Source organism: Arachis ipaensis, chromosome B10 (genome assembly GCF_059453495.1).
Source record: "Arachis ipaensis isolate K30076 ecotype BB chromosome B10, ASM5945349v1, whole genome shotgun sequence".
Lineage (NCBI taxonomy): Eukaryota > Viridiplantae > Streptophyta > Magnoliopsida > Fabales > Fabaceae > Arachis > Arachis ipaensis.
Genome location: NC_142435.1, coordinates 14,036,822 through 14,047,307, shown reverse-complemented (window position 1 = coordinate 14,047,307; position 10,486 = coordinate 14,036,822). Strand labels below are relative to the sequence as shown.

Below are 10,486 nucleotides of genomic sequence, written 5' to 3'. Positions count from 1 at the left end.
TGTTGCAAGCAAAATATCATCAACATATAAGACTAGAAAGATAAACTTACTCCCACTGACCTTTCGGTATATGTATACATCAACAACATTTTCTTCAAAACCGAAAGAAAGAATGGTATTATTAAACTTAATATACCATTGTCGTGAGGTTTGTTTTAGTCCATATATTGATTTCTTAAGTTTACACACCATACGACCTTTTTCCTTTAGTTGAAAAACCTTCAGGTTGATCCATATAAACTTCTTCATCAAGATTACCATTCAGAAAGACAGTTTTTACATTCATTTGATGTAACTCTAAGTCATAATGAGCCACAAGTGCCACAATGATACGCAATGAATCTTTCTTAGAAACAGGTGAAAATGTTTCTTTACAATTAACACCATTCTTTTAAGTAAATTCCTTAGCAACAAGTCTAGCTTTATATCGTTCAACATTGCCTTTTGAGTCTCGCTTAACTTTGAAGACCCATTTACAACCAATACATTTAGCACCTTCTGGCAATGCAACAATATCCCAAACTCTGGTATCTTCCATGGATTTTAACTCTTCTTTCATGGCATCAATCCATTTTTCTGAATCATCACTATTTATGGCTTGTGTAAATGAAACTGGATCTTTAGATATTCCAATATCTTCTTCTTGTAAATAAGTCTCATAATAGCTTGGAATAGCTGACTTTCTTTCCCTTTGAGATCTCCTCAATGGTATTTCTTGAGACTCATTTCTTTCTGATATTTGTGAGTTAGTTTTTTCATTGGGAGCATTATCATTTAAATATTGTTCATCACTATTAATGTGTTCAACAATAGTTGGAACAACTCTTTGAGTAGGTGTGGATAAAGGAACACTAACATGTATAGGAACATTAACTTTAATTTCCTTTATTTCTACATTTTGATGATTTTCATTCCCACTAACTTCACCATTTTCAAAGAATTTTGCATTACCAGTTTCTACAATTCTTGGACTATGGTTTAGACAATAAAAAATATACTTTTTAGACTTCTCTGAAAAGCTAATAAAATAGCCACTCACTGTTCGAGAATCTAATTTCTTTTCTTGTGGATTAAATATTCTTGCTTTTACTGGGCAACCCCAACATTGTAAATGCCGTAAACTAGGTTTCCTATTAGTCCATAACTCAAAAGGAGTCTTTGGAATAGCTTTACTAGGAATTCTATTTAGCAAATATATGGAAGTCTTTAATGCATACATCCACAAGAATTTGGGTAAAGAAGAATTGCTCATCATACTTCTAACCATATCCAATAACGTTCAATTATGCCTTTCTGCCACACTATTTTGTTGCGGTGTGTATGACATTGTGTATTGTACACATATGGCATATCTTTCTAGAAGTTTTGCAAATGGATCAGGACATTGTCCTGTTTCATTATGTTTTCTATAATATTCACCATCTCTATCTGACCTAACAACTTTTACCTTTTTGTCTAATTGCCTTTCAACTTCTTTAATCTAAATCTCAATAGCATCAACTATTTGAGACTTTTCTTTAAGCAAATAGACATATCCATAACGTGAAAAGTCATTAATAAAAGTGATAAAATATTTTTCTCCACCAATAGATGGAGCATCAAAAGGTCCGCATACATTAGTGTGTATAATTTCAAATAGCTGACTACTTCTTGTGGCACCTTTCTTGTTTTGTTTGGTTTGTTTTTTCTTAATACAATCCACACATAAACTAAGATCAGTAAAATTTAGATTTTGTAAAATCTCATTCTTTACTATTCTTTCCATTCTTTCCTTGGATATGTGACCCAAGCGTTTATGCCACAAGAATGCAGAACTTTCTTTAGGCGTATTTGGCCTAACTGTGTCATTCTGGTACTCAATAAGCAAGGATTTAAAAAATTGATCAAAAAATTCTAATCTATATAAGCCATCAATTAAAACACCATAACCAATAATATTAGAATTTTTAAATAAATTAAAATAACCATGTCCACCATTAAAAGAAAAACCACAATTGTCCAACTTTGAAATAGAAATTAAATTCCTAGACATTAAAGGTACATAAAGAGTCTTAGGTAAATCTAAATGAAAGCTTGTATCTAACATCAAACGATAAATTTCTATTACTTCAATTGGTGCTTTCACACGATTTCCATGTAGAGGAATATTTTACTTTGGCTTGTGGTTTGGATCGTAAGGAATCCCTACATTACATTAGATACATGAGTTGTAGCACCAGAATCAAGCCACCAAGAATTATGAGGAATATCAATCAAATTTGATTCATAAGTACATACATATGTTTCAAATATACTTTTCTTTTCGAACCATGCCTTACGTTTAGGACAATCCTTTTGGAAATGTCATTCCTTCTTACAGAAATGACATTATTTTGCATTGGCATGTCCTTTTTTCTTAAAATTCTTGGGCTTTGCCTTTAATTTCTTTTCTGATTTGCTAGCTCCTTGAACCAAGTTGACAGAATGACCACCACAATTTTTAAGTCTATTTTCTTCTTGTATGAGCTTTTCAATCAATTCATTAACGTCCCATTTTTTCTTCATGACATTATAATTAATTTGAAAAGCTCCGAACTCAGAAGGTAGTGAGTTCAGAATGAACTGCATCATAAAAGAGTCATCAACTGTCACACACAGTGACTTTAATTTTGTAGCAATATTAGTCATCTCAATAGTATGCTCTTGCATGCTCTTAGACCCATCAAACTTCATGGCCGTGAGCTGTGACATTAATGTACTAGCAAGTGACTTATCAGCATAACGGAAGCGGTCTTCCACAAACGCAAGATATTCTTTAGCACTTTCTGTTTGTGGAAGGGTAATTTTAATATTGCTTGCAGTAGTCATTCGCATAAACATAAGGCTTAATCTGTTAGAATGTTCCCATGTCTTTAAGTGCATACTTCTCATCCTTATACAATGGGTTTCTCTTCTAAAAGTGACAAGTCAAGATCCAAAAGACCTAAATGGAACTTCACTCGTTCACTCCATTCAGAGAAGTTTAAGCCATTAAACATGGTAACAGATGAAGCTTGCGAACGAATTGAAATACTTGTCATTTAATCATACAATGCTCATATTAATTTTAATTTTATCATCTACTCAGATTACAGAACATAACAAAGCATATTATAGTTTACCTTTGGGTAAAATTCTATAATATACTAACATACAAAATAAATGCCATATTTATCATACTTGAAGATTAAAATTTTCTGCCAAATACATATACCATCTTTGGATAATACATATATCTGACTTAAGAATAATAAATTTTCTCTTTCAAGTCTATTAATAATAGAAGAGATTTTCCTTTGAGTAAATCTAATTCTAAAATTAATTAACACATTATTAACTATACTAGTATTTTACATTATAAATTGGTCACTTTGGTGTACACAAGCAGTAAATAGTTGAAATAAACTTAATACTATAAATAAAATAGAGGAATGTTAGGGACAAGCAAGTTTTGTGTTTTGTAACCATCAATTGGCTATCAATAGTATTTTTAATGGTGTGAGATTACATCCAATGGTGGGAGATCACTCACTTTTCTTTTGATGATTAAGTGCTGGCCAGATTGTTAAAAAAGTGCTGGCCCCTATCCTAGACTTTTCTAATAAAATATTTATAGAAGCGTCGGAATGTCTGTTCTTGGCCTGGGCAGTCCTCCCAACACCACCGCAGAAGCGTCGGAATGGAATAGCCTGTTTGTGGGCCAGAACATCCTCCAGGTACCTCTTTGCCTTAACAAGGGGCAGCTTCCTGATTGCAAAGGCAGTCTCCCTGGTATTCTGTACAGAAAATTTTACAACACAATTTCTTATTTCCATCTCAATAAATATAGAACAAAAATGAGTAATATAAACTGTGTTTATACATTTTATCAATATAGAATTTTCCTCGACAAAATTATCAAATGTGCATTAAAGAAAACGGCAATCTTCAACTTACAAGGGACCAGCAACTTGAAACATTAACCATTGCTATTATAAATGCAGTTCTTTTAAGGGTTATTCACTATATCAATTGTTCAATATTGAAGTACCCAACCCCACAAGCATAAATGATATAGTTTGTCACATCATTTTCTGAACAATCAACCACAAAATAGGAACGGAGGTTCACCCAAAACAACAATGGATTATCATATCCCTAAAAGGCTACTACAAAGTACAAACATTCTTTGGCTTAGCTCTAAAATTCCGGGATTTCACATTAAAGTAAGAAATTATAAAGTTCCAAAGGTAAATAGAACATCGTACCTTGAAATGAACCCTAAGATCAGAGCCTCTAGCCTTGCAAGCTACATTTGCAACAATCACATTAGGTCCTCTTCTAAGTCGCCCCCTTGGAAAGCCAGTCGAACCCTGTCAACACGGAAGCATCAATAGTTCTCCAACCACGTCTCCGACTTGCAACTGATGTGCTGCCTCCACTCGCCATCACCTTTTTCGAATCCAGAAACTCTCTCTCACATACTAAGATACATGGGTTGGAGACAGACTTGGGGTTAAAGATGAAGACCTAATTCATGTTGATCCCTCTTTTGAAACGGCAACGTATTGCGCCTCTCACACGCTGCTGTCGTTTTATAACACTGGCATGAGAAAGCTTGGGCATGCCTGAACTAATCTGTCCTACTCAAAACGACGTCGTTTGAAGAAGTCCTTAAATGACGTCGTTTTGGACACGTGTACACAGACCAATGTGTCTTGGTAGCCTTTAACCTGACACGTCACACTGATCACCTCCACGTAAGAGAGACTATTCGATTAACCAGTTAAACCTGAATCAGGAACGTATATGACATACATCTAACAATTTTAGAGATCAAGGACTTAGTTAATTTTTCTGAAGAATAAATCTGTCAGACGACCAAATCCTTGAGACCTATTTGGAGTATTACTCAATATTTTATAAAAGGAGCAACCTCACAAACATACCAAATTTTATGAAGTCATTTCAATTAATCGTGCAAACCTACTTTCTTTTATCTCAAATTATTTTAACGATACTACTATTATTTAAACCTACTTGGACACTCTCCTGTCTCCTCAGACATAAAAAAGCTATCAATCGGAGCAAACATTAATCACAAGTACAACTCATTCTCACAACCTCGACTTATAAAAATATATGAAGCCATGAATCTACAAATGAACTACATCCGTATAAGTATACAAAAGAATGGGACATTCATTACAAGATTATACAAAATTGTTTTCATCAGTAAGTGTAAGCAAAACCATTCAGACTCTTCAAATAAAAATAAAAACAAAATTGAGACTCGATTAGCCAAAATGATGAAGAAAAACTACACAAAAAAGATTTACTTCTTTTCTTTGTTCCTATACTTTCGTGTCTACTTTTTACCCCATGAATGAACAAAAGAAAGGGGGGAGTGGCGTGCCCTTTATGTTTGGTATTTCAATTTCCAATCGCATTCATCCGCAAGCAGCAACCACTACAACCCAATCGAAATTAGGGTTAATAACTATCTGCAACAACAATGGATTGTGTTTATACCGACATCGAGCTCCCTCTGCAACTATTTTTATACATGTACATGGTTGCAAAACAGAAATTCCCAATCCAAAGCTGCAAAATATTTTTCTATATAGCCCTCAAAATGCAAATTGTGCCTGGATGGATTTCAAACAATGCTGGTGTTCGAACGAGCTACCCTTTGAGCTTCTTCCAGGTCCCTAATAAACCTGCAAATTCAAATAAAACACACGACTATAGCTAAGAAATCCAGAACACTAACAAGTTTTGTAGTCAATCAATACAAGAACAAAACTGGAACTATCAACTCAAAATTATTGGCATTGGACATCAAATTGAAAGCCCACTTGGAATACACTAAACATGAAATGACCACTAGTTGAATCAAAACTATTTTATTCACTTCATTATACCTCTTAGAATTGAGAACAGAAGAGCCACCAAGTATAAACCGAATTCCAGGATTGCTGGCATTTTGTAGAGCAACACATCTTGACTCCTCATAAGTTGTCCCACCAACAATGAAGATGATTACTTCCTGTGGCCTGCATGTCAATTGTCATGTAATCATTAAATATAAAAACTCATACTATTCCACAATTCTATTGTGTGTGTGACTTCTAGAAATTCACAAAGAAAATACAACTGCTAGATTTAATAGCAACAAACCTTCCTTGTTGAAAGTGATTTCCAACAAATGGGTAGTCCACATCTCTCAGCCGTCCTTTGACGATGCTTTCCATGGTTTGGAAAAGAAGGGGTTGGTGCTGGGTATACACATTCTCAACACCCTGCAGCAAATCTCAAAACAGAAGTTGTTTAGAGTTGAACTTATTCTATCAAAGATAGGGCATGGTAATCATAATACTTCTGTGCATACCTTCAACCCACGGGCCATATTACGGGCAATATTCATTAGATCTCGATTTCCAAAAAGATCACCAGTTCTCTTGTCAACACCTGCTTGCTTTAAAAGAAACTGGACGAGCTGTTGTGTCAAAAACAAAATATCGATATCAGCAACTATTGCAGGCATGCATAGCCACATTATTTATTTGTAAAGAGGTACTTTCCATCTATTTGCAGTTCTTCGCAATTTAATCTAGTTAACATATATTTCTATTCTCTGGAATCCAAAACCAAGGATATAAAATGACAATATGACCCAAAATTGACTTTACCAAACACACTACTTCTCCAAGGTTTAAAACATGGACAACATCCACTAAAAGATTAAGGACAGGCAATCATGCCTGAGGATAAAAGGATTCAAGAAGAAAGCAACATCATAGATTAATTTACCCCAGATTTATACTTGGCAGATCGGGAAGCCAGTTTGTTGAAAAGCTGCATTAACTGAACAGGGCTATCCTTCTCATATCGCAAAGCATATAGCATGACTAAACGCAGCCGGTCCACATCTGATATGCTATCATCATTTAGTAGATTTGTCACTGCCTGAAGATAGTACATTGAGACAGAAATTGTCACTTTTGTTAGTCTAAACTCCAAAGCCATTGCCAGGACATATGATAACAATTAGAAACATCGAGAAAAAATATTGGGGGAAGATAATAAGACACTAAAAAAATTGCTTTATGTATCTTGTAATCTGCTAGTGTAAGCATGGGTTGTTGGCCAAGGGAAAGGATTTTACACCTATACTTCACCATGTATCCTTGCCCTTACTTCACATCATTGATGGAAATTCAAATATATGTCAAGAAGTCCCCGATTGCAGAACGATGTACCGAGAACAGAATAAATTTTTACCCCATTAACAAATCAACTCTCTATGAAAACAATATGAAGCTTATTAAGGCAACGAACAGAATAATTACAAGATAAAATATCCTTTGAGATGAATGGTAGCACTGAAATGAGCAAACTACTATAGTTGAGTTTTCTAATTTATCATAACCATACAAAGAAACATGCATAAATATTCAGAGCTTAAAATAAATTAAAAAACATTGCACCGCCAGCACCGCTCAAAAAGAATATCCCCCTTTTTTCATCTCCAAAGAGCCTTTTCTTTGAGTGAGAGAGAATAGTAGAATACATTAGACCATCACCCAATAACTCTTGAAGTTTGAGCAAAAGCAAAGGAAATTTTGCTAATCATTAATACATACCTCAAACGCAGCCCCTTGTCCTCCATTGCAAGCCAGTTCCTGTTCTGTTTGTGAAACTGTCATAAGTTTTCGCTGTTGTACTATCTTGCTCATTTCTGTTACCAAAGTCACATGCTTTGACACATTCCCATGCATTTTTCTGTACTCAGGATAATTGTCAACAAATTTGGCCATGTCCTCTGACAAGAGTCAAACCATAAATCAATTAATTACATACTATGCTGCCATGTATAAAAATAGGTGTAATAGCAGAAGGAATTTTATTATTCTGAAATGTGAGACAATTATAAATACAAACCTATCGTTTGGATGTTCTGGTTGCTCTTTGACACTTGCTGAAATTCATCAACCAGCCGCTTGATATTCATACCTATATCTCCAAAATTCTCATACATGTTGGCTTTGAAAAATGAATCTTGTTCCGACGACAACACAACCTCCTGCAACAGCAAATAGCACGATATTTCTTTCAGTTTGTATAAAATCTAAACTCGAAGATATTGCTAATGTGATTAAACAGCATAAAAGTCTCTCTAACCTCCTGATCCTTTGAAAATTTATCAATGGATTTCAAGTCCACCTTGTTGTCTTGGATTCCTATCAATTCATGAACCATAGCCTGGAAAGGATAAGGCCACAAACAAGAATTACTTTATGAATAAACAAACTATCAGATAGCTAAGCTGTAAGATTGTCAGTAAGCACTGACTATAGCATTAATCCCATAGATACCTGATAGGTCCATTGATTGAGCAATGGGGTTACAGGATCATCTCTCCTGTCAAGCACCAACAACAGTGGTGAAACTTCTGTTCGCCTAAAATCAAAAAGACCACTTTCTTCTTGGTACATCAGTTTCTGTTTGAAGCCCATTAATATAAATTAGTTTTCACTACATATGCATGATAAATTATAACACATAGGGATACACATATTGCCAGATAAAACAACAATAAGATGGCTACATCTGTGGCAAAAGTATGCCTAGAGATATGCATGGTGAGTTCAGAAAAATAAAAATTATAAAGATTTAAAAGATAAAAGTTAACAATTAAAAAAGAAAAAATAATAAAAACACATGCAAACGCACCTTAAAAACATGCAAAAGTTAAAATGCATAAGATTGTCTAACATAAACAGGAAAATAAAAATAATATATATTATCTACTGAGAAAAAGTGACTACATAATTATGTCAAAAATTCTACTCACATTTGCTTCGTGTGCTATTCTTTTGGCAATGTCAGACGTCCTTTGATATCTAATAACTGGTCTCCGTTTTAATGCCAAAAAGACAGCTGCTACACCATCAACAACCCGATCACAGAAGCGTTGCAGTGTTGAAGGATCCACCACAGCTGGGAGCATATAAATATAACTTGAAGGGATGTGCAAAGTGAAATGATAAGGATCAACTGCAACAAAGTCTGCGTAGAACTCCTGAATGATCGTAACAAAAACTACATCAGAATTAAACTTCGCAATACAAATCCCAGCATTTGAGATCACATATTTACTACAAAAAGAGATGCGGGGTTCAAGGGTTCCAGCACAAGAACGTGTGCAGTCATCTATCATCATAAAACGGATAGATAGAAAAGTTCCCATGTTTACAGCGCAAGCAAAAGCAGTTACCTGAACTTGCTGGACAGCTTCATGTTCATCTGAATCAGCAAGTATGTGAATCTGAGTGTCCTTCAATATGTTGGAGAAAACTGTAAATTTCAGAATGCATTCACAAAGTGTCTTCGAATCAATGCGAGAAAAAAAAATTATCACTTCAACTAGGGAAAATATACAAAACGGAATTCCTAAATAGGGATTGCTTTATATATACTACAGCATCTGTAAAGATTTAAAAGACCTACATAGGTGATACTCCCCAAATCTAGGAGCGGCGAGCTGGCGGCGCAAATGCTGGATGTTCTCCGTCGTAGGGCGAAGGAAGTAAACGGCCTTGAGATGCGACATAAGCTCCTTTGACTTGGTTATGGAATCCACCAACTCCACCAAGAACACTTCCTTCTGAAGAAGCTCTGACTGTGAATACACAACGCTCACAATACTCACCTACACCATCAATTTCACATTTCACATCCATGTTGTAGCTCAACACCATAACCAGCAACACATATTTACGAATTTACAATCATATGGAAAAATGAACGCCAACATCATAATTGAAACAATGAATGAAGAATTATATCAGAGAAAATGAATTGATTCGTTGAGATCGTGGTGCGTACCGTTTGGGAATCGAGGATTAGGACCTTCATGCCGGAGATGTCCTGCAGCATGCGGTTGACGTAGTCACGTGCAGAGGACGTGAGCACCATTTTTTTTGTAGTGGCGACTCGAATAATATGGATCGATCTAAGTCTCAGTGGAGAGATTATAATCGAAGATGATTAACACTGTTGAATTCGCCAAAGGGTTGCGAATCTGGTAGAGGGGTTGCAGAATTTCAGATCCACCACCACTAAGGACCGAAGACGACGAGTCTTAAGCCTTCGGTTCTAAACGCACCGTTTCCGGCGTAGTTAATTGCCGAGTAATGCTGTTGATCCCAAATTTTCATTGCATTGGCAGCATTGCAACTAGTAACAAGTATAGAAAGCTATATTTTTATTTCTTCTTTCCGTGTTTATCTTGTTATTCCTTCTTTCTCTTGTATGTTGTTAGAGAGATTGTCTCTTCAAATATTTACTTTTAGATTTTTTTAGTGCCCTCTTTCTACAACTTTCTTTGTAAATTCTATCCGAATTAGGATCTTCCATTTGTGTATACTTATTTTTTCTTATGATTTTGCGAGGTGTGTGTTCTTCCTCGAATGATATTAGTGTT

At 35.1% G+C, this 10,486-nt stretch overlaps 1 protein-coding gene across 1 annotated transcript; it reads right to left on the bottom strand.

Annotated features, from left to right (window-relative positions):
- Positions 1–5,177: 5,177 nt before the first annotated feature.
- LOC107623297 (vacuolar protein sorting-associated protein 45 homolog) lies at positions 5,178–10,486 on the bottom strand. Its single transcript, XM_016325505.3, has 13 exons — positions 9,889–10,486; positions 9,511–9,712; positions 9,278–9,357; positions 8,855–9,082; positions 8,376–8,501; positions 8,182–8,262; positions 7,942–8,083; positions 7,644–7,822; positions 6,811–6,966; positions 6,389–6,496; positions 6,178–6,299; positions 5,922–6,053; positions 5,178–5,717 (listed from the first exon to the last, which is right to left on the bottom strand). Exons 1-13 carry the CDS (start codon positions 9,976–9,978, stop codon positions 5,657–5,659), a joined length of 1,707 nt encoding a protein of 568 aa, XP_016180991.1. The 5' UTR covers positions 9,979–10,486; the 3' UTR covers positions 5,178–5,656.